Source organism: Poromitra crassiceps (assembly GCF_964638095.1).
Source record: "Poromitra crassiceps genome assembly, chromosome: 11".
Taxonomy (NCBI): domain Eukaryota; kingdom Metazoa; phylum Chordata; class Actinopteri; order Beryciformes; family Melamphaidae; genus Poromitra; species Poromitra crassiceps.
In genome coordinates this window covers 48,634,176-48,658,027 of record NC_139643.1, presented here as the reverse complement: position 1 = coordinate 48,658,027, position 23,852 = coordinate 48,634,176, and the positions used below count along the sequence as shown (strand labels likewise).

At 43.5% G+C, this 23,852-nt stretch overlaps 3 protein-coding genes and 1 long non-coding RNA gene across 5 annotated transcripts; 1 reads left to right on the top strand and 3 right to left on the bottom strand.

The window, feature by feature from the left end:
- Positions 1 to 5,756: 5,756 nt before the first annotated feature.
- LOC310785374 (uncharacterized protein) lies at positions 5,757 to 12,710 on the bottom strand. Of its 2 annotated transcripts, XM_083646427.1 has the most exons (5): positions 12,560 to 12,710; positions 12,286 to 12,451; positions 11,747 to 11,874; positions 11,402 to 11,483; positions 5,757 to 5,919 (listed from the first exon to the last, which is right to left on the bottom strand). In XM_083646427.1, the coding sequence occupies exons 1-4, from the start codon at positions 12,639 to 12,641 to the stop codon at positions 11,425 to 11,427; spliced, it is 435 nt and encodes a 144-aa protein (XP_083502553.1). In that variant the 5' UTR covers positions 12,642 to 12,710; the 3' UTR covers positions 5,757 to 5,919; positions 11,402 to 11,424. The 2 variants fall into 2 exon arrangements, with proteins under 2 accessions (XP_083502553.1, XP_083502552.1); XM_083646426.1 differs by lacking the exon at positions 5,757 to 5,919 and having other exon boundaries at positions 11,203 to 11,483.
- On the bottom strand, positions 5,867 to 7,261 carry LOC310785375 (uncharacterized protein). The gene is made up of 4 exons (XM_083646428.1): positions 7,053 to 7,261; positions 6,808 to 6,946; positions 6,244 to 6,374; positions 5,867 to 6,003 (listed from the first exon to the last, which is right to left on the bottom strand). Exons 1-4 carry the CDS (start codon positions 7,138 to 7,140, stop codon positions 5,942 to 5,944), a joined length of 420 nt encoding a protein of 139 aa, XP_083502554.1. The 5' UTR covers positions 7,141 to 7,261; the 3' UTR covers positions 5,867 to 5,941.
- LOC310785381 lies at positions 10,100 to 16,946 on the top strand. The gene is made up of 2 exons (XR_014553166.1): positions 10,100 to 11,322; positions 16,792 to 16,946. It is a non-coding gene; the product is annotated as an uncharacterized lncRNA (long non-coding RNA).
- Positions 16,674 to 18,286, bottom strand: LOC310785376 (uncharacterized protein). The gene is made up of 4 exons (XM_083646429.1): positions 18,145 to 18,286; positions 17,896 to 18,031; positions 17,340 to 17,458; positions 16,674 to 16,946 (listed from the first exon to the last, which is right to left on the bottom strand). Exons 1-4 carry the CDS (start codon positions 18,230 to 18,232, stop codon positions 16,888 to 16,890), a joined length of 402 nt encoding a protein of 133 aa, XP_083502555.1. The 5' UTR covers positions 18,233 to 18,286; the 3' UTR covers positions 16,674 to 16,887.
- Between the last annotated feature and the right edge of the window lie 5,566 nt (positions 18,287 to 23,852).

The following is a 23,852-nucleotide window of genomic DNA, read 5'->3' as shown; positions in this document are numbered from 1 at the left end:
CATGTGACTCCGGCCCCCAGCCTGAATTGGGAGAGGCAAGCCCTGAGGGATAGCTGCCTCTCCTGTGTCAGTGACAACAGCGCAGCCTGGGAATCCACCACTAGGCCCAGGAACTGCGTCTTCTGTGAAGGCTCCAGCCTGCACTTCCCCGGATTGAGCCGCAGGCCAAGCTGCTGCACGTGCTCCAAGAGGATGGACAGATGAGCCCGACACTGAACTTCTGAGCGTGCGCACAGGAGCCAGTCGTCTAGATAGTTCAGGATTCGTATCCCCTTCCGTCGCAGAGGCGACAAAACGGCGTCCATGCACCTGGTAAAGGTGCGGGGAGCCAAGGAGATTCCGAACGGCAGGACCCGAAACTCGTACTCCTTGCCGTCGAACGCGAACCTGAGGAACCGCCAATGCCCTTCCCAGATCGGAATCTGGAAGTAGGCATCCTTTAGGTCTATGGTGACAAACCAGTCCCCTCTGCAGATGGACTGTCGCACCCTCGGGATGGTCAGCATCTTGCACGGCAGACGCCTGAGATGTCTGTTGAGACCCCTTAGATCTAAAATGGGGCGTAGTCTCCCATCCTTCTTGGGGATGAGGAAATACCGGGAGTAAAATCCAGCCTGTTTGTTGCCCTGAGGCACCTCCCTGATGGCTCCCTTCTCCAACAGGGTAGAAACCTCGGCCTGGAGCACTGCCTTGTGCTCCGCGCCCACCACCGTGACAACCGTTGGGGTCCTCGAGGTCGGAGGCCGACGAGCAAACTGAATACGATACCCCTGGGTCATGGTCGAAACCACCCAGGGGCTCGCCTGCAGTGACCTCCAAGCCACAAGACCCACCCGGGCTTGCTGGAGGCAGGCTGGACGTAAACTGGCGTCAGGAAGAAGGCGGAGGCCTAGGCTTACTGCCGCCTCTGCCTTGCTTGCCCCTGACCGGCCTCCTGACTGCGTTGCCGTGCCCACGGCGCGCATCCAGAGTGGCCCTCAGGTCATTTGGGCCCCAGCCCGACCTCTGTGTCTGTGCGGGGGCTTCCTTCCTCCTGCCCCCCGACTGTCTGGACCACCTGGGGGTCAGTGCATCGGAAACCTCCTTAGCACAACGACGGGCCTCCTGGCCCTGCTGCAACAAAGCAGTGGCACCAGGACCAAACATGGCTGATGGCGCAACCGGCAGCCGCAAGAGGGCTCTCTGGTCCTCTGATCGCAACTTGGACCGGGACAGCCACAGTTGGCGCCTTGCAACCCAGAGTGCCGACACACCCTTACCGGCAGTCGACACCTGCTCTTTCATCAGCTGTGACAAGACTGATGAAACCAGTTGTATCTCAGCATTGAGATGAGCATCGAACCCGGTGCTCAGCTCGCGGACCAGCTTTCTCTGATACAATGCTAGTATGGACCCCGTATTGGCCAACCGTGCCTGAACTGCTACCGGCCTATGCACCTTAGCCAGTGCGGCATCGAGCATCTTACAGTCCCCCGTTGGAGTAGCCGGCCCCAGCACTGGGCTGGCCGGGAACAAAAGAGCTGATATGGCTTGGTCCAGCTGAGGCAATGGGCCACAGCCCACCTTACCCCTATCCTGCATGGCAGACAGCCGCCTGTTGGTAGAGGTAAAGGAGAGTGCAGCCATGGGTGTTGCAAACCCAGCCTGCATTAGGTTCTCCACTTCCGGGAGGAGAGGCACCTCAAATGGCACCTCCGGACCTGGCGCGTCCTCATCATCGAAGCGCGAGGGAGGAGGGGCTTGGCCCGCGGCGGACTCCAGTCCCAAAGCTTGGGAAGCCCTGACCATCAGACCCTGGAATCGCTTGCGTTCACTGGTCTGTTCGCCCTCTGCAACGGACCCCTCAATGAGGCCCCCCTCATCTGATAACCCCTCTATGTCGACATCCTCCTCGACATCCTCCTGATCACCAGCCTCAATCCTGATGCTGTCATCTGGTAAAAATGTCCTAAGTAAGGGAAAGGGGCGGGGATCCCCTGAGGAACCACCCCCACTCCCCCCCGCTTTACGGTGCTTAACCTGCTGGGGCGGAGCAGACTGTGCTACAGCAACCCGCCTGCGCTTACCCCCAAACACACAAAGCCGAGCCTCCAGGGATCGTGCTGGCAAAATGAAACAATCCATACAGGAGGAGGGATTAGCAACTGCTTCAGAGGCATGTTCCTCTCCCAGACAACGCACACACACATCATGCCCATCTTCAGTGGGCAGCTGCACTCCACACACCACACAGACATGGCTCATAGATGCCATAGCTTCCTTTCCTTTTAATGATTTTATTTTGAAAGAAGAGAGGAAGTGCTAAGCCAGTGTAACTGCGCTTGCTGCCAACTTGACACACATGCACAGTCCACCAAACCTCGCGATAGGCCCCGCCCTCGCGAGACTAACAACACGGAAGAGCTCTAAAAGTTTTAGCTCCAGTCTGTGTGTTTTGGTGTGTTTTTGTGTACCGTTGTTACTGCCCGGGCTAATTGTTCGCCAGACAGAAGCCGCGGCCAGAGAGAGAGAGAGAGATAGAGAGAAAGCTGACAACGAACCCGCGGACCTGCTCTCGTTGTCCTGATTAGGGAGCCGAGAGAGGACCAAGCGCCGCAGGACACGGAAGCCTCCAGAAACCTGGAGACAATATGTCAGCGCCGAGGAAGTTGTGTTTAGCGTTATATAGGAGACGGACAACACACTCGCGGACCTGCTCTCACTGTCCAGTTACGGAGCCGAGAAACAAGACCGTCACCTAGCGCCCCAAGACATGGAAGCCTCCAGAAACCTGGAGACAATATGTCAGCGCTGAGAAGTTTGTGCTCACCCCGACAACAGCCGCCACGAGAGGCAATCGTCCTCTCTCCCACCACCGAAGGTAAGAGGCAAGGCTGTTTACGAGAGAGTCAGAATATAATAGATAAGATTTTTGATTGTCTCAGACAGAGCGACCACACGTCACGCTGCTCCAGTGAAATCGAAAAAGTCGAAGTAGGCGTGGTTAACAGGGGCTTTATAGGCTTGGGTGTAACCACGTCCACAGGTGGATTGTCTTAAAGTAATTATTCACGTCACCTGATTCCATTTGTAATCAGCTTCCCATACAAGATATATTCATATCTCTGTATTGGAGGGTAAACCCCGATAACGATAGAGAACATCCATTATAAACACATGAATGGCCTTAATGTTTTAAAGATTATCCAACATAGATGCAACCTGCCTTTTCATTGAACACCAATGCTATTCTTCTGTGTCCAGAGGCATCCCAGCGCTTGAGAACTTTTTCAGGATCCAGAGCTCTTCTTCTATGCACATGTATCATTGCAAGTCCAGATAGCCTCTCATGTTTGATGGAATCTTTTCATGGTCTATCTGTGTTAGTGAAGAAAGCAAACACATCCACGGTCAATTGATATTCATGTGTGAATACCAGCCTCTGCTAGGATAATCTAGCAATGAAAAAAGAGGGGACCTCATTTCAAGATGAATTTCAACCATTTACAGTACACACTGAATTGAAAGTAAAACATGTCATTGACGGTCTACTATTGAAATGAATGTTTGAATTAACTAGCGTTAGTTAGCAGTAGTAGCTGCCCTCCCGCCCACCACACTGCTAGGCTAAGGCTTCATTCATTCATTTTAACGTTACTTTCATGCAAGCACAGGCTGTTACTTTCATGCAAGCACAGGCTGTTACTTTCATGCAAGCACAGGCTGTGCTTGCATGAAACTTGAAAGTAACGTTAAAATGAATGAACGACGGTCTACCATTGAAATGAATGTTTGAATTAACTAGCGTTAGCAGTAGGCCTAGTAGCCGCCCTCCCGCCCACCGCACACTGCTAGGCTTCATTCATTCATTTTAACGTTACTTTCATCATGCACAGGCAATGCCTATTACTAATTCTAAGACACAGTTACAAGAAGCAAGCAAGCAGCCCACACTATTATGTTACCTCAGGTCGCTGTATATTCCTTCCTCCGACACACGCTGGCTGCACAGTCACTGCTGACAAAATACTGCCGAAGATCGTCTATGATGACTTGACCACTCACTCCATCACCCGAAGCAAGCATTAGTACTGGCCGTCCCACAAATTATGCACCGCGTCGACCAAAGATCGTCTATTGAGAAGAGGAGTCACTCCATCGTAATTTTGGCGTTGTAATATCTTTGCCGCACGAATATCAAGTTATTTTTGGTCGGAAAGAATACCGAGGTCATGACCTCGGTATCCACAATGGTGGCTACGGGCCTGAATGCTACACATGCTCAAATCATCCACATTCACGTTCTGTATAAACCCGTGGTCCTTTGCTGCATCCTGTCATCCCCTCTCTCTCTCCCCACCGCTCCTGTCTGTCCACTGGCCTATATCATACAAGCTCCTGTCATCCCCTCTCTCTCTCCCCACCGCTCCTGTCTGTCCACTGGCCTATATCATATCCTGTCATCCCCTCTCTCTCTCCCCACAGCTCCTGTCTGTCCACTGGCCTATATCATATCCTGTCATCCCCTCTCTCTCTCCCCACCGCTCCTGTCTGTCCACTGGCCTATATCATATCCTGTCATCCCCTCTCTCTCTCCCCACCGCTCCTGTCTGTCCACTGGCCTATATCATACAAGCAAAATGCCCAAAACCTAACTTTAAAACAAACAAACAAAACAGAGAAACTTTAGGCCCTGCATGGTAGTTCGGGCCCTGTGCTATTTTTCCTTATTTTACCCATCTTCTACTTAAAATCTGCTAGACTTAGCTAAATGACTTGATTACATTGATGGGGCAGTGGGGGGGGGGGGGGTCCAAAATTCCAACTTCCTACAAGGAAAAATGTGATGAAACGGCCCTTGGGAATTTCTGAGTGAAAACTGAATGCATAAACACTATTTGAAGATAGAAAGGAACTGTTTGTTTGTGTGTGGTGGTGCTCCCCTCCCCTCCCACCTCTATTTACAACACAGAGAAGAATATTTTTGGTTGACTACTGTAGTTTACTTTGCCTGAAAAGGCTGCTTTCTTGTTTTTGGGATGTGATGATAATTTGAAATATATATACATATAAGATGCGTATAATTCCCATTTTTTATCTCATTTTCATATGTTTTACTGTTCTTTCTTTTTACGCCTTCTTGTAAAGCACTTTGTAAACTAGATATGAAGTAAAGTGCATTATTACAGTTAGTAGCAGTAGTAGCAGCAGCAGTAATATAGTAGTCGTCATCGTCGTGATCGTCGTCATAGTCGTAGCAGTATAGTACTATTATTGCAGAGGGCAAAAAAATGCATGTGTTCGAAAGGACACCGGTGATAAAAATTGAGCCTTTTTGCAGCTCTGTGGAAGCTACATGTTAAAGCCTAACAGACGCTTTTCAAGTCAATTGAATTGGACACGTCAATCTTTTCCCCGATGTCACTGACTCGCCTTGCATGTGAAGTTATGCTGACATAAGACAGGAATGCATTACCTTTACGCTGTGCATTGTCCAACCCCATGATGTAATAAATGTCTCATATATATTCACATTGTATCATGACATTGTGGATGTTTCATGAATGTATCTATATTCCTCTGTGTGTGTGTGTGTGTGTGTGTGTGTGTGTGTGTGTGTGTGTGTGTGTGTGTGTGTGTGTGTGTGTGTGTGTGTGTGTGTGTGTGTGTGTGTGTGTGTGCAAGAGAGAGAGACAGAAAGACAGAGATGCGCTCTTGAAAAATTAACACATCCAGTTTTACACTCTCATTTATTTGTTTCTTGGTTTCTTCTGTGTGTTCCAGTTAGTTCCAGTTCACATTAAATTTGTTTGCTGATTTTCCATAACAGTTACATGTTTTAATCATAACATTTAGTTATAGGTAAGTCTGAGGAATTACAAGGAGCCTTTTTTTCATGGCCACAGCAGTAAAATCATACTCCGGTTTCCAGTGTGAACCGTGTTGATCCTCAAGTTGACGTTTACTCCTCCTTGAAGTTCTTCACGTAAATCTTGTCCTTGTCAGAAACTTTGTGGTTGAGATCTGAAACCAAATGAAGCAGCATGATAGTAGATGCAACAAAATGTACTGTACATGGAAATGACTTATTTTCACTGGTTCATCTCCTTGGAAGGAGCTCTGTCACTGGCTTGGTAGGTTAAGGTTTGTACCACTTGTCTTTTTCACTGGGCTTCAGTCTAATGTTACAGAGAAACACCTTCTTGTCTGCTTACTGAGGCTTAGCTCAACCAATGCAGCTCTGTCTCTGACGTTTCAACTTACCGATTGGGACTTGCCCCTTTGCCTTGTTGAGCAGGACTATCTTCCAGGCTATGTTGGGCTCTACTGGTCCCACAGGCCTCCCCTTCACAGTCACTGTCAGGATGGTCATGCCACCGGCACTGAATGTAAACCTGGCGAGATAACACAGACACCACAAGAGTGAAACCTGCTGAAATGATGCTTATGTTCATTTCAACAGCACAACACTGTCACATGTTGATGTGTTGCATGTCTGAAAGCTTTGCTGTGTGTTTGCAGATTGGTTCAACATACATGAATTATGATACATGAAGTATATGAAAACATCAAAGTTATTAATTTCATAAGTTAAATGTACACATTGTATCTGTTTCAACAATTATCTAAGCAGCATTTTGCTTTAACCTATTATAGACTCAGTTCATGTAAGAAGACATGTTCAAAAAGAAGAAATAAAATTTCAGAGCAAATCTTACACAAACGACATAAACAAATGTGTTAAGTTAATACAATTAGACCAGTCCATATGCATGGTTAACAAATGGCCATCACATGTCTATAAGCATATTTATTTTATTAATGTACCCAAATTTAGTCGGCCTGTCGATCTCAAGTGTCTGCAGGTACTGCAGTAGGGTATTTCCATGGGTTGACGGAACAGTGAAGGTAAACTCCTCTCTGGGATCTTCCAGAGTATTGTGGATAGTCAGTTCAAAGCTGATGTCTGTAGAAAAAAAGAGCATGAATAGATTTCAAATCATTCATTGCTGAAAAAGAATTATAAATATCTGGTAAACTTCTTGACAGGTGAGCTCTTATATATCCCATACCTATTTCACGGGCCATTGTGTTGTTGTCCCTTTGGTTGTGCAGAGCCAGAGAAGAGGTGGAGTGGAGTGCTTCACTGCTTTCATCCATCAGCCTTTATAGTAATCCTGCTCGTCAGTGCTATGAGGAAGTGTTCTATTTCCAAACACATCTTACCGAACTCCTGGATCTCACCAACCTCCAGGACCCCGTCTGCACGTGTTTCTGTTCATTGTGTGTGTGTGTCTCTCTGTGTGTGTGTGTGTGTGTGTGTGTGTGTGTGTGTCTCTCTGTGTGTGTGTGTGTGTGTGTGTGTGTGTGTTTGTGTGTGTGTGTGTGTGTGTGTGTGTGTGTGTGTGTGTCTGTGTGTGTGTGTGTGTGTGTGTGTGTGTGTGTGTATGTGTGTGTGTGTGTGTGTGTGTGTGTGTGTGTGTGTGTGTGTGTGTGTGTGTGTGTGATGTCGACATCAGAGGGCACTTATCATCTTTCCACAGAAAGTGACAACGCCTGATGTACACCACTATAAATGTGTCGATCACGCTTGTTTATGTGGGACTTGATTCTCGACTCAACTGTTACCGTTTTCACACATGCCTACAGCAACGTTGCCTGTAAATCAATATCGGCCATTTCCCGGAATTTCCCTTCACACCTGAGGGCTCACATGTGTGAATATAGCAGCGAAATTGCCTGTATTTGAGGGGGGGGGGGCACTGCAGAGCGGGTGGGGAGTGACGTGTGCACTTGGATGGGGAATCCTCCTTATTTTGGGGGTCGGCAAAACTCCGATGGTGAAATAAGTTTGCTTGTCACACAATAAATCACACTCGTTTGACTTAAGAGGACATGTATGTTGTATCCTTCACATTCGCTAACCAGTCTTTGAACTGAAATCTTTGAAGAAGTAGGGATCCCTGTCTGAGAGAAATAGCCTGGCTGGTTCGATGTTTTCCGTTCACCTGCGTCGCGTTGAAGCACTTTTTACAGACTGGCTTCGTTTGATGTGTCCAGGGGGCTTGCCTTCGCTGTCAGCAACGTAAGCAAAATACTTCCACATTTCACTTTGTGCATTTGCTTTCTCAACAAGCGTTGGGCGGCTTGCAAGACTCAGAGCTGTCTGTGTCCCTGTCGGGCTGGACTGAAGGACTTTGGCCAGAGTGCGAGCAGAGAGGGGAGGGGGGGGGAGCACGCCCACACATGAAGCAGCCATACTGCTCTTCTGACAACCTAGGAACTGGTGAAATGTCCGTGATGACGGGGTCGCGCTTATACCGGAAAACAACTTTCACACATGAAGGCATTTAGACCGCTTTCCGGTCATTTACCGGTAAAAAGCGCATGTGTGAAAACGGCTTGTCAGTCATGTCATGGCTACTTGAACTCAGTCTCCTGCAATATTAAATACCACGAAAGACCTTTCACTGGTTTCTTTGTGAAGTTCATTTCTCGTCTCCACTCGCCGCCTGGTTTGTTGTTTTGTGCAAGGTCTAAAATTACCATAACAAACATAATTTCACCAGTAGATTTGAGATATTTACCAATTTGGTAACACTTTATAATAACATTCAGTCGTAAGTCATTTATAAGCCTTTAGTTAATTATGAACTCCTTACTTACAAAACATGAATATACATTTGTAGATGATTAATAAATGCTATGTTAACGTATCACAAATGCGTTGTAAGTCATCTATAAACTTCTAGTGAATGAAGTATTCCTCACCTGTTATAAATGATGTGTAAATAATTTACAATTCATTTACAAGGCTTTCTGCATCCCCTAATCTAAAGTGTAAACCATTCATCACACATAAATGTGTTACATACAAGGGGGTAGCTCTGTCAAAATTGAAGACAATGTGGAAGTGCACTTAAACCTGCATTATTTTGAATGGCCTGCAGGGGGCGACAATTGGTCTGTCGACTTCTGTTTTTTGACACCTCACGTATGGCATTTTGGCCATTGCCATGTTGGATCTCGACACGAGTCCAGGGGTTTCCCACAGAGCACGGCCTGCTATTGGTCCATGATCGGCGAGCTGTGTGATCAGTGGACAAGCGACCTGTCAATCAACATAGTCTGAAACTAGCGATTGAGACCATAAACTCATTAGGAAAGTGTTGACTGAGGCCATACTTGAGGCTTCAAAATAGAAGTGCACAAACCAATTGGTCGCCCCCTGCAGGCAAATAATGCACTTCCACATTGGCTTCAATTTTGACAAACAGAGCTACCCCCTTGTATGTAACACATTTATGTGTCATGAGTGTTTGACTCTTTAGATTAGGGGATGCAGAGAGCCTTGTAAAGGAATTGTAAATTATTTACACATAATTTACAACAGGTGAGGAACACTTCATTTACTAAAGGTTTATAGATAACTTACAACACATTTGTATATGTTAACATAACCTTTATTAATCATCTACAAATGTATATTCATGTTTTGTGGTTAGTTCATCATTAACTAAAGGCTTATAAATGACTTACGACTGAATCTTATTATAAAGTGTTACCGTGAGGGTGGGTTCCCAGTACCCTGGTCAACCAGCCGCCGGTCACGTGAACTCACATTTAATTTCGTTCTTCATTTCCGTCTGGTGGCCTACAGCCCTGGGAGGGCTTCTGCAGAAACTGCAAAGCGTACGAGCCAATCAGCGACCCGCCTCATAGTTGGCATCGTAACTGGCCAATCAGGGACGCCACTAGCAAAATGATAATGGCTGCCTGCTTGCCTGTCCGCCTCAAGCAGTAACGTCAACGTCCGTCGAGTTTAAACAGCCATAAAGTGCAGTTATTGCAGAAATAGACTTAATAATGACGATCGAAGGGGTATAGGGGGATGGATGATTTATTTTTTGTGTGCCAAAAAAACAGAAAATAAAAAGTTTGATTAGTACATTAGGAATGCAATATTCTATTAATGATGATAGGTTAATAATTTAACACTGCGAAAAATTCCAGAGTGTTAGATTTTTTAGGGCCGGGGCCCCTGTCAGTCAAGGGCCATGGGAATAGTCCTAATGCCCCCCCCCCCCCCCCCCCCCCCCAACTACGTTGAGTTAGCTGAATGTTTCTTGTGTGAAAAAATCATGAATTTGGTTTTAAGGGCATTGAGTAGTAATTTGGAATCAAATAATGTTTTTTGGATGGAGGAGAAATTTTCTTGAAGAATGGATACGGCGGTGAGTGGCTCGGGTGCAGAAGCATAGATTATGGTATCATCGGCGTAGAGATGTATGGATGCATTAGAAATTGATTCAGGTAGGTTATTGATGTAGATGGAGAATAGTGTTGGTCCTAATGAGGAGAAGTTTGAAGTTGAATGACGACTCTCAAAGCAGATGAACCCTCTTGTTACTTATCCAGTCAGTGAGACTCAGAAGGTTCTTTGAATGTGATCTCTCTGCGAACATGTTTGGCAAAGCGATGATCTGCTATCGCAACCACGTCTCTACGATGTTCAGTTCCCCCATTTTGGGCCTATAGGTTTACTCTGGTCTGTCTTCTGTCCTGGTGTCAAAACAGCTATCATGCCCATGCCATGAAAACAGCTCACATCAATTATCAACAGGAAAATACGAAGTCGCTCATCCCGGTCGCGACTCTTCTCATCCTTGGCACCACACTGGTGAAATGAGGTCCCGTCTTCTGTCAGAGTGGTCGAATCACTGCCCATCTTCCAGTGGAGACTAAAAACACACCTCTTCGGGCTACACCTGCTGGACACTTCTTGAACTAACCACCCTTCTATTAACAAAAGGGAAAAATATAGGTCGTTTTGGATGAAACCATCTGCTAAATGATGTAATGTAATTTTGATCAGCTGTTTCAGTGAATTGGCAGCACTCTTGGGACACCATCTGGGATTTGTCAATAAATAATTAACTGATACGATCATATTCATTCAGCCCTAAAACCTCGACACTAAAACCACCTTTCTAGGATGAATAGTAATTGAGATATAGCCATTTTAAGCTCCCGGCAGCCATCTCGGACGCCATCTTGAAAATGATCCCTTTCTTGAATTATCCTTTTGGTATACTTTTAGTATGTTATATTGTACTGTACATGCCCAATGGTAACAGAATCCATTGAAAACGTGTGTGTGAGCGTGTGTGCACGAGAGCGAGAGAGAGAAAGACAGAGTTGTCTTCTTGAAAAATTAACATGCAGTTTTACACTCTCATTTATTTGTTTCTTGGTGTTCCAGTTCCAATTCCAGTTCACATTAAATTTGTTTACTGATTTGCCATCACAGTTAACACATGTAATCATAACATTTAGTTATAAGTCTGAGGAATTACAAGGAGCGATTTTTTCATGGCCAAAGCAGTAAAATCATACTCGGGTCGGGTTTCCAGTGTGAACCTCAGGTAAATGTTGTCTTGGTCCTCAGGTTGTCATGGGGTTCAGGTAGATGTTGTCGTCACCCCTAATGGTGTCCGTGAGACCTGTGAAACCAAATGAAGCAGCATGATCAGGGCATCCGCGGGGTCTTGAAAAGTGTTAAAAGCTGATAAACCAATTTCGGGAACATTAGGGCCCTTAAAAAGTATTAAAAAGTCTACACACACCTACACACACACACACACACACACACACACACACACACACACACACACACACACACACACACACACACACACACACACACACACACACACACACACACAGATAGACAACCATTGCAGCTGTCTCTGAGCTTTCAATTTACCAATAGGACTGAAATCCCCATTTGCGTTGAGCAGTAGTGTTTGAAACAGGTCTGAGCCCACTGCTTTCCCGTCCACCCACACTGACACCACGCGTTGGCCCTGGTTAGGGACGTCTGCAGTTGCAAACCTGCCGAGACAACACAGCGATATGAGGCATATACTCAACAGGAGTGAAACCTGCTGAAATTATGCTTATGTTCAACAGCACATCACATGTTGACACATTGCATGTCTGAACCTTTGCTGTGTGTGTTTGCAGATTGGTGAAACATGCATGAATCATTCATGATGATACATGAAAGCACCTGTTTAGAACATTATTTTCGTCAGCATTTGGTTTAATTACTAAAGACTCACAGGTCATGTAAGACGACATGTTCAAAAAGAAGCAATTACAAGTACGTTTAAGAGCAAATCTTACTCAAACAACAAAAACACATGTCTTAAGTTAATACAATTACACCAGTCCATATGCTTGGTTAATGAATTGGCTATCACAAGTCTATAAGCGTAACTATTTTATTGAGTAAAAATGTACCGGAATGAAGTGTTCTGTTCCGCAATTGCCTTCAGGGCATGCAGTAGGGTACCACCAGGCCACCATAGCCATGCATTGTAGGATGGAGGGTTGGAAATCTGGACAGTCAGATTAACCTTGATCACGAAGATCGGTGGTGGCAGGATCCCCGGCAGGATGTCCTTAGCTGTAACAGAGCATGAATAGATTGTGATTTTCAAATCATTCATTGCTGAAAAAGAATTTTAAATATCAGGTAAACGTCTTGACAGGTGAGCTCTTATATATCCCTTACCTGTCTTAGTCGACATTGTGTTGTTGTCCCTTCGTTGTGCAGAGCCAGAGAAGAGGTGGAGTGCTTCATTGCTTTCATCCATCAGCCTTTATAGTAATCCTGCTCGTCAGTGCTATGAGGAAGCCACATACCTATGGAAACCACAAACCAGTGCAGAACTATTCTAGCATTGAGAGAATGTGAAATATGGCGTTCTGGTTCCAAACAAACACATCCTGGTTTGAGAAAATCAATCTTCTGGAGGAAGTTATACGTTTTAATAGTGTAGGTGTTTTCCCAGCTGGCCTGCTCACACCCTCCAGGACCCCCTGTCTGCACGTGTTTCTGTTCATTGTGTGTGTGTGTGTGTGTGTGTGTGTGTGTGTGTGTGTGTGTGTGTGTGTGTGTGTGTGTGTGTGTGTGTGTGTGTGTGTGTGTGTGTGTGTGTGTGTGTGTGTGTGTGTGTGTGTGCGCGCAATTATCCTAGCAATGTTTCTATGGCATCTTTCAAACCTTGCTTTGCATCATCAAATTCATATAAAGCAGACATGAACCATATAATGATAGATTCATATTGTGTTTAGTTTCTCTTTTATTGGTGAGAACCATAACCTAAAATTGTTTTATTGTACCTTTAAAATCAAGTTGATAATTATGATGATAGTAATAATATTAACCACTGTCCTATCCGTTGGGCTTGCAACAATGATTAACCTGACTTCTATCTTAGAGTGAGCATAATTTCACCAGCACATTTTAGATATTAAATAATTTCCAACAAGACAAACCTGATGTGTTTACTTGCATTATCCAACAGAGAGTATTTGCGTTGCAGGGGCTTTGCTGTCAGATCAATGCATAGTACTTCTCTGCAGGCAGGCAGTCATATTCAGGAACATAAGAAAGTGATCAAATAACATGTGATAAGATGCTATTTGACAGAGTTGCCAAACCAAGCAGGAAGTTTCAGGTGAGGGTGGATTCCCAGTACAGGGCGTGTGGGTCAGCCAATAATCTGTTCGAGCTGCATTTATTAGTGATCTAACAACATTTTTCTGATGCTGAGAACAGCTTATTGTGGTGCTTTTGTGACAAAAAATAAAAAATAAATAAAAATCCTCACCATAAAAGCCATGAATATAGGCTTGTTTGAGTTATTTTGTTGATTGTTCTATTGATTGTCCTGCTGCTGCTGGTTATGCCCCTCTCCCCTCCCCCATTTATATAGCCTAATGCTTTATTAGGAGCCCTTATTATTAGGCTTTTCTTTTTTCATAGAGTGAGGGGTTTGGGGCCTTTTCCGCATCTGCCATTTTGTGTCTTGAGGGCGAGGTAAACACGGGTGCAACCGGCTCACTGATTGGGCCCCAGTACTGGGGCACCTGAATGACTGAACTCTGATTGAGGTTTTGGTGTGCCTGTGTTGCGTCCTGCCTTTTGGATGTGGGGCGGCTGCTGTGGAAAGGGCCTATCTCCCTCACTTTTTCACTTTTTTCAGTTTATGCAGACTGACGATGCAGACTGACCATGCCTTATGGCATTCTACCTTTTAATGTGTAAACCTCTTTTGTTAGTTTGTTTTTTGTTCTTTTGTGTGTGTCTGTATGCCTGTGCTTTTGTGTGTTGTGTTCTAGTGTTGCTCTCTCCTGCTCCCATTCCTCCCTCAGCTGACCAACTATATTGTTATATTGATTCTTAACATGAATAATGTGAAAGGTTTAAGAGTAATTCATCTTAACATAAGGAGTCTTCTTCATAAAATAGACCTTTTGAGAGCTTGGGTTTCTCACTATAGACCGGATGTGATTACGATTTCTGAAACTTGGTTAAACAGTAGTATTTCTGATGTTGAAATTCAAATTGATGACTTTGTTTTGTTTAGAGCAGATAGGGGCAGTAGAGGGGGAGGTGTGGCAACATATGTCTCCTCTAAACTGATGTCACATCTTGTTACTCCTCAAGTTGACCCCAAGTATTTTGAGTGTCTTTTTGTGAATATCATTTTTCATCATAATAATAAATTGGTTATAGGTAATTTGTATAGACCTCCTTCTGCTCCTTCTGAATCTATCAAATGTATATTGTCCACAATTGGCTCCCTTCATTGTCCATCTGAGTTAATAATTTTAGGGGATTTCAATGTAAATTGGTTTGATCGCTCTTCTTCAAACATGAAAAGCTTATTTGATAGCATTAATTTAGTTCAACTTATTACTGAACCTACCAGAGTTACAGAAACATCTTCAACTTTGTTAGATTTGATTAGATTTTTATTTTTTATTTTTATTTCTGATTGTTTTAGTGACCATTGTTTGGAAAATTATGATACCCCGTCTCAATCCAAGATATGTACGTATGAGGCAGTGTAAAAATATAAATATATAATAGCCCTAATATAGTCTATACTTAACTATGTGGGAAAGCCTTGTTTGTATTGATGTCTGTATAGATTAATTGATGCTTGGGATGGTGGGAGAGCATTTATGTGTGTATTTGTTAATTGTTTCGTTGAATGTTACCTTTGTTTTGTATTCCTGAAATGTTTCATGTATTGTGTTCGAGGACCCTCTCGTAAACGAGTTGCTGCATCTCAAGGGGCTTATCCTCAGACAAAATAAAAATTTCTATATATATTTACCATGCTTTGGTAACGCAGCCACAACTGACTTGTCTTGGACCTAGCACACAGTTCCACCTTCCTTTTTTCCAGCTCTTTGTTTATTCGACTGAGGGTCTCTGATATAAACACAGTTTCTAACGTCATATCACCTCTCAATAGTGCAGAATACATCTCTTCTGACTCTTCAATCATTGCTGCGAATTCAGGACTATCATCTGCCATCTCTGACACCATATGTATGGTAAGACATTTGTCTACAAGAAGATGGCCATGGAATGCTCTCTGTTTATATGCCACGACATATAAACTGTATGTAGTGTCTGCCTATAAGACATAACTATAACTCATACACATTAATTATGTGTATGTAATTATTGCTTTATTGAATATGAAATGAAATTCTATCTATGTCATGAATGCATCATCCTCTGCCAACCTGGTGGCCTGTTTGAAGTTGAACGACGACTCTCAAAGCAGATGAACCCTCTTGTTACTTATACAGTCAGTGAGACCCAGAAGGTTCTTTGAATGTCATCTCTCTGCGAACATGTTTGGCAAAGCGATGATCTCGCAACCACTTCTCTACGATGTTCAGTTCCCCCATTTTGTGCCTATAGGTCTACTCTGGTCTGTCTTCTGTCCTGGTGTCAAAACAGCTATCATGCCAATGCCATGAAAACAGCTCACATCAATTATCAACAGGAAAATACGATGTCGCTCATCCGGGTCACGACTCTTCTCATCCTTGGCACCACACTGGTGAAATGTGGTCCCGTCTTCTGTCAGAGTGGTTGAATCACTGCCCATCTTCCAGTGGAGACTAAAAACACACCTCTTCAGACTACACCTGGACACTTCTTGAACTAACCACCCTTCAAATAAAAAAAGGGAAAAAAACAAGTTGTTTTGAGATATAGCCATTTTAAGCTCCCGGCAGCCATCTGGGATGCCATCTTGAAAATTATCCCTTTCTTGAATTTTCCTTTTGGTATACTTTTACTATGTTATTTAACATGCCCAATGGTAACAGAATCCATTGAAAACCGTGTTGTATCAATTTGTTCAGAGTTATGTTGTTGACCCTTTTTTTACCCTATTCACTGGAATTGGCAGCCATATTGGATTTGTCAGTAAATAATTAACTGATGGTAATTTCACTGATACAATTGTATTACTTGAGCCCTAAAACCTATGGTTAGACACCAAAAACATCTTTCTAGGATGCATAGGCTACTGTAGGAATTGAGATATAGCCATTTTTAAGCTCCCGGCAGCCATCTCGGACGCCATCTTGAAAATGACCCCTTTCCTGAATATTCCTGTTGGTAGACTTTTAGTATGTTATATTGTACTGTACATGCCCAATGGTAACAGAATCCATTGAAAACGTAGGTGTGTGTGTGTGTGTGTGTGTGTGTGTGTGTGTGTGTGTGTGTGTGTGTGCGCGTGCGTGGGTGTGCAAGAGAGAGAGAGAGAGAGAAAGACAGAGTTGTCTTCTTGAAAAATCAACACATGCAGTTTTACACTCACATTTATTTGTTTCTTGGTGTTCCAGTTAGTTCCAGTTCACATTAAATTTGTTTACTGATTTTCCATAACAGTTACATGTTTTAATCATAACATTTAGTTATAGGTAAGTCTGAGGAATTACAAGGAGCCTTTTTTTCATGGCCACAGCAGTAAAATCATACTCCGGTTTCCAGTGTGAACCTCAGGCAAGTGTTGGTCCTCAAGTTCGTGCGTTCTTCACGAAAATCGTGTCCTTGTCACGAACGTGGTAGTCGAGAGCTGAAACCAAATGAAGCAGCATGATAGTAGATGCAACAAAATGTACTGTACATGGAAATTACTTATTTTCACTGGTTCATCTCCTTGGAAGGAGCTCTGTAACTGGCTTGGTAGGTTACGGTTTGTACCACTTGTCTTTTTCACTGGGCTTCAGTCTAATGTTACAGAGAAATACCTTGTCTGCTTACTGAGGCTTAGCTCAACCAATGCAGCTCTAAGTAAGTAAGTAAGTAAGTAAGTAAAACTTTATCTCTATAGCGCCCTTCACAGCATGAGTGCACAGAGTGCTTTACATAAATAAAAACAGCATCAAAAAGAATACAAGCACAGGAATAGTACAAGAAGGGGGAAACATAAAACAAAAACAAGGAACATAGGGACCTTTAAACTTACAAATTGGGACTTGCCCAGGGTTGAGCTGGAATATGTTCCAGATTATGTTGGGCCCTACTGGTTGAATCCGATTCCCATTCACAGTCATTGTCAGGATGGACTTGCCACTGTGTGTAAACCTGCCGAGATAACACAGACACAAGAGTGAAACCTGCTGAAATGATGCTTATGTTCATTTCAACAGCACAACACTGTCACATGTTGATGTGTTGCATGTCTGAAAACTTTGCTGTGTGTTTGCAGATTGGTTCAACATACATGAATTATGATACATGAAGCACTATGAAAACATCAAAGTTATTAATTTCATATGTTAAATGTACACATTGTATCTGTTTAGAAAATTATCTAAGCAGCATTTTTGCTTTAACCTATTAAAGACTCAGTTCATGTAAGAAGACATGTTCAAAAAGAAGAAATGAAAGTACATTTCAGAGCAAATCTTACACAAACGACATAAATAAATGTGTTAAGTTAATACAATTACACCAGTCCATATGCATAGTTAATGAATGGCCATCACATGTCTATAAGCATATCTATTTTATTAATGTACCCAAATTCATCCTGGTTATTGGTCGCCAATGTATTCAGGGCCTCCAGTAGGGTCTGACCACTGCTTAGCGGAACAGTGTAGGGATATGTGTATTTGTTCTCAATAGTACTCTCGATTTTCAGGTTAAAGCTGCTGTCTGTAGAAAAAAAGAGCATGAATAGATTGTGATTTTCAAATCATTCATTGCTGAAAAAGAATGACAATTATCTGGTAAACGTCTTGACAGGTGAGCTCTTATATATCCCTTACCTGTCTTGGCCTTAGGCGCCATTGTGTTGTTGTCCCTTCGTTGTTCAAAGCCAGAGAAGAGGTGGAGTGCTTCACTGCTTTCATCCATCAGCCTTTATAGTAATCCTGCTCATCAGTACTATGAGGAAGCCACATACCTATGGAAACCACAAACCAGTGCAGAACTATTCTAGCATTGAGAGAATGTGAAATTTGGCGTTCTGGTTCTGGTTTCAAACAAACGTGTTTGTCTGCACGTGTTTCTGTTCATTGTGTGTGTGTGTGTGTGTGTATGTGTGTGTGTGTGTGTGTGTGTGTGTGTGTGTGTGTGTGTGTGTGTGTGTGTGCGTGTGTGTGTGGGTGTGTGTGTGTGCGTGTGCGTGTGTGTGTGTGTGTGTGATAGTTGATAATTATGATGATAGTAATAATACAGTATTACCACTGTCTTATCCGTTGGGCTTGCAACAATGATTAACCTGACTTCTATCTTGGAGTGAGCATAATTTCACCAGTACATTTTAGATATTAAATAATTTCCAACAAGACAAACCTGATGTGTTTACTTGCATTATCCAACAGAGAGTATTTGCATTGCAGGGGCTTTGCTGTCAGATCAATGCATAGAACTTCTCTGTAGGCAGTCAGTCATATTCAGGAACATAAATATCTGCTCCCTTAATGGAGCAAAGATTGAGCGCGTGGCCACTTATAAATATTTAGGCATCTGGCTAGATGAAAAGCTTTCATTTCAAACTCACATTTCTGAGATCAAAAAGAAATTTAGGACTAGACTGGGATCCCTCTACAGAAATAGATCATGCTTCTCTTTTGAAAATAGAAAGACTATTGTTCAGTCTACCCTCATTTCAGTTCTGGATTATGGCGAAATACTATATATGCATGCAGCCCCTTCCGCATTAAAATCACTTGATGCCTGCTATCACAGTGCCTTAAGGTTTATAACTGGGGATAAATTCAGAACACATCATTGTTTACTGTATCAGAAATTAGGATGGCCCTCGCTGAGTGTTAGAAGGGAACACCACTGCCTCCTCTTTGTTTATAAGGCATTACTCAATAAGTTACCCTCTTATCTTACATCTCTTCTAAAACTCAAAGCACTCTCACATAGGACACGTGCACAGGAATACCTAACCCTTGAAACCCCCCGCATTAATACTGAACTTGGGAAATTAGCTTTTAGTTTTTATGCGCCAGACAAGTGGAACAGGTTGCAGAAATCACTGAAACTAAATCAACTGGTTTCACTTAATCAGTTTAAACTTTTATTGGAGGATACAGTATCAGTTGAGTGTTCCTGTTTTAGTATCTGAAATGCTGTTCTGTATTATTTATTCTGTATTATTCGTTCTGTATTATTCGTACTGTATTGGCTTTGTGTCTTTTGATACTTGGTGTTGATTGTGATGTTTTTGTGTATTTGTATTATGTCAGGGCGTCATTGTAAAAGAGGGCTTGCGCTCTCAACTGACCTTTCCTGAATAAATAAAGGTAAATGAATGAATGAAATAAGAAAGTGATAAAATAACATGTGATAAGATGTGCTATTTGACAGAGTTGCCAAACCAAGCAGGAAGTTTCAGGTGAGGGTGGATTCCCAGTACAGGGCATGTGGGTCAGCCAAGAATCTGTTCGAGCTGCATTTATCAGTGATCTAACAACATTTTTCTGATGCTGAGAACAGCTTATTGTGGTGCTTTTGTGACAAAAAAATAAATCCTGACCATAAAAGCCCTGAATATAGATAGATAGATTTTCCTGTCATCATGGGCTACAGCATTTTCACCATAGACTACCCCGAGAATGTCCTTAAGTCCTGTGCCGTCCATCAGTGTCAGCAGATTCATAAACGTGTGGAAGCTGCCTAGCAGCAGGACAACGGATTTAAGGCGGCTGCCTGGTGGTGAATCTCGGATTATCTCTGCTACCTTCCAATATAAGGGCTGGTCAAATGTCACTACTGGGAAAAGGTGGTGCTGGGTCGCAAGACCACAAAGGAACTCCAATGTTGACAGAATGCACGTCTTGTCCCCGGGGTACACGTCTATCATCGGTATACCTGACTGAAGACCAGAGTACATGTCTATCATCGGTAAATACCTGACTGAAGACCAGAGTACAGTACATGTCTATCATTGGTAAATACCTGGCTGAAGACCAGAGTACATGTCTATCATCGGTATACCTGACTGAAGACCAGAGTACATGTCTATCATTGATAAATACCTGGCTGAAGACCAGAGTACATGTCTATCATTGATAAATACCTGGCTGAAGACCAGAGTACGTCTATCATCTATCATCATTGTTTCCACGATGAATTCTTGTAGAATGGAATTTCACCCCTCCTCATCCCGCTGTGTACACTACAACATTATCAGCCAATATGAAACCAAATGAATTGAAGCCCGGAGTCAGGAAAGTATGATCAATAAGTTGTATTTAAGCCATACATACTTTGGCAAACTTCATTGCCAAAGGACTGAATTCTCAATGTACACGTGATGTATGTTATACAGAGCCCAAAATCTTCAGTGAAGATGTAACTTGACATGGATTCTTATACTGTAGGCAGAGAGGAAGGAGATGCTCTGATGGGGAAAGGTCAACTACGTGCAGGTCTGCCTGTGTGTCTGTATCAGTGAGCTCAACCTTACTGTGAGCAGAGGGTGAAGAAATCTGCTTGGCCGTCTCAATGCCACGACATATAAACTGTCTGTAGTGTCTGCCTATTGTGTCTGTCCAGAAGACATAACTATAACTCATACACATTAATTATGTGTATGTAATTATTGCGTTATTGAATATGAAATTAAATTGTATCTATTTCATGAATGTGGATGTGGTGGCTAACTTTGTCACATGGTGTGAGCAGAACCACCTGCAGCTCAACGTGTCAAAGACAAAGGAGCTGGTGGTGGACCTGAGGAGGGTCAAGGCTCCGGTGACCCCTGTTTCAATCCACGGGGTCAGTGTTGACATAGTGGAGGATTACAAGTACCTTGGAGTGTACATTGACAATAAACTGGACTGGGCTAAGAACTCTGATGCACTCTACAAGAAGGGGCAAAGCCGTCTCTACTTCCTGAGACGGCTGAGGTCCTTCAACGTCTGCCGGACCATGCTGAGGATGTTCTATGAGTCGGTGGTGGCTAGTGCCTTCCTGTATGCTATTGTGTGCTGGGGCAGCAGGCTGAAGGCAGCGGACGCCACCAGACTCAACAAACTGATCCGTAAGGCCAGGGACATTGTGGGGCTGGAGCTGGGCTCTCTGACAGCGGTGTCCGAGAAGAGAACGCTGTCCAGGCTACGCTCCATCATGAGCAATGACTCGCACCCACTCCACGGCGTGCACACAGCAGTACGTTCAGTGAGAGACTGATTCCACCTAGATGCAACACGGAGAGGCACAGGAAATCATTCCTGCCTGTGGCCATTGGTCTATTTAATGCCTCTCTTAAAAGAGCACCTCGGAGACACTCAGTCAGCCGATAGGTTAACTGTGCCTTAGCTGAGCCACATGTAATGGGCAAGCTGACTTAATATAAGTCCAGTGTGCAATAACTGCAATTTGACACGTAATGTACATTCTATGTTATTATACTTTATTATACTTTACTCTACTTACTCTACTTATTTTTGCTTACTTTATTGCTTTTTACTACTGTTTATGCTACTGTATGTGTGTTCTGAGTGCGAGCTGCTGTAACCTGTCCCAATTTCCCCCCGGGGATCATTAAAGTCTTTCTGATTCTGATGAATATGAATGTCATGAATGCATCATCGCCTGCCAACCTGGTGGCCTGTTTGAAGTTGAACGACGACTCCCAAAGCAGATCAACCGGTTGTTACTTATCCAGTCAGTGAGACCCAGAAGGTATTTGAATGTCATCTCCCTGCGAACATGTTTGGCAAAGCGATGATGATAGAGTTGCCAAACCAAGCAGGAAGTTTCAGGTGAGGGTGGATTCCCAGTAGGTGCATCAGCCAAGAACCTGTTCCAGCTGCATTTATCAACATAAATATGTTACATACAAGGGGGTAGCTCTGTCAAAATTGAAGCCAATGTGGAAGTGCACTTAAACCTGCATTATTTCGAATGGCCTGCAGGGGGCGACCAATTGGTCTGTCGACTTCTGTTTTTTGACACCTCACGTATGGCATTTTGGCCATTGCCATCTTGGATCTCGAGACAAGTCCAGGGGTTTCCCACAGAGCACGGCCTGCTATTGGTCCGTGATCGGCACGCTCTGTGATCAGTGGACAAGCGACCTGTCAATCAACATAGTCTGAAACTAGCGATTGAGACCAAACACATTAGGAAAGTGTTTACTGAGGCCATACTTGAGGCTTCTAAACAGAAGTGCACAAACCAGTGGGTCGCCCCCTGCAGGCAAAGAGGACACGTCCGCATTGGCTTCAATTTTGACAAACAGAGCTACCCCCTTGTATGTAACACATTTATGTGTCATGAGTGGTTTACACTTTAGATTAGGGGATGCAGAGAGCCTTGTAAATTAATTGTAAATTATTTACACATAATTTACAACAGGTGAGGAACACTTCATTTACTAAAGGTTTATAGATAACTTACAACACATTTGTGATATGTTAACATAACCTTTATTAATCACCTACAAATGTATATTCATGTTTTGTAAATGGTTAGTTCCTCATTAACTAAAGGCTTATAAATGATTTACGTTATTATAAAGTGTTACCCACAATTTCCAACAAGACAAACCTGATGTGTTTACTTGCATTATCCAACAGAGAGTATTTGCATTGCATGGGCTTTGCTGTCAGATCAATGAATAGAACTTCTCTGTTCAGTGTTTCATCAAGAATTGGCGATGGGAGCAGGCAGGCAGGCATATTCAATAACATAAGAAAGACAAAAAAACATGACTGGTGTTTGATCAAATAACATGTGAGAAGATGCTATTTGACAGAGTTGCCAAACCAAGCAGGAAGTTTCAGGTGAGGGTGGATTCCCAGACAGTACCCTGGTCAACCAGCCGCCAGTCACGTGAACTCATTCTCATTCTCGTTCTTCATTTCCGTCTGGTGGCCTACAGCCCTGGGAGGGCTTCTGCAGAAACTGCAAAGCGTATGAGCCAATCAGCGACCCGCCTCGTAGTTGGCATCGTAACTGGCCAATCAGGAACGCCACTAGCAAAACGTGCCTGCTTGCCTGTCCGCCTCAAGCAGTAACGTCAACGTCCGTCGAGTTTAAACAGCCATAAAGTGCAGTTATTGCAGAAATAGACTCAATAACGACAATCGAAGGGGTTTGGTTTGGTTTGGTTTGGTTTATTTTGGATCAAGAATTCATAAAAGCATTACAAATTTACATTAATACAGTAAAGAAAAGTACACAATATGTAAATCAAAGAGTAAAATGATCCAAGGATAGCCCAGTAAAGCAGCTTAAAGTTACAAACTAGAAGCCTGCTTATTTCCACTGGGGTCCTTCAAATATCAAAACCTTAGTATTACACAATTGTACTTTATAAAAGACAAACAGAAAAAAGAACTGTCTATCGATGGCACATAAAATGATATACACAAATGGGATCTCAGCGAAGGTGTTGCAATTACTCTCTAGTCAACATCTCATTTTTAGGCCGGTGCTTGCACTGGCCTATAGGACCATGTGTGTCCCAATCGCTGCACACACGGCTTCACACACGGCTTCACACACGACT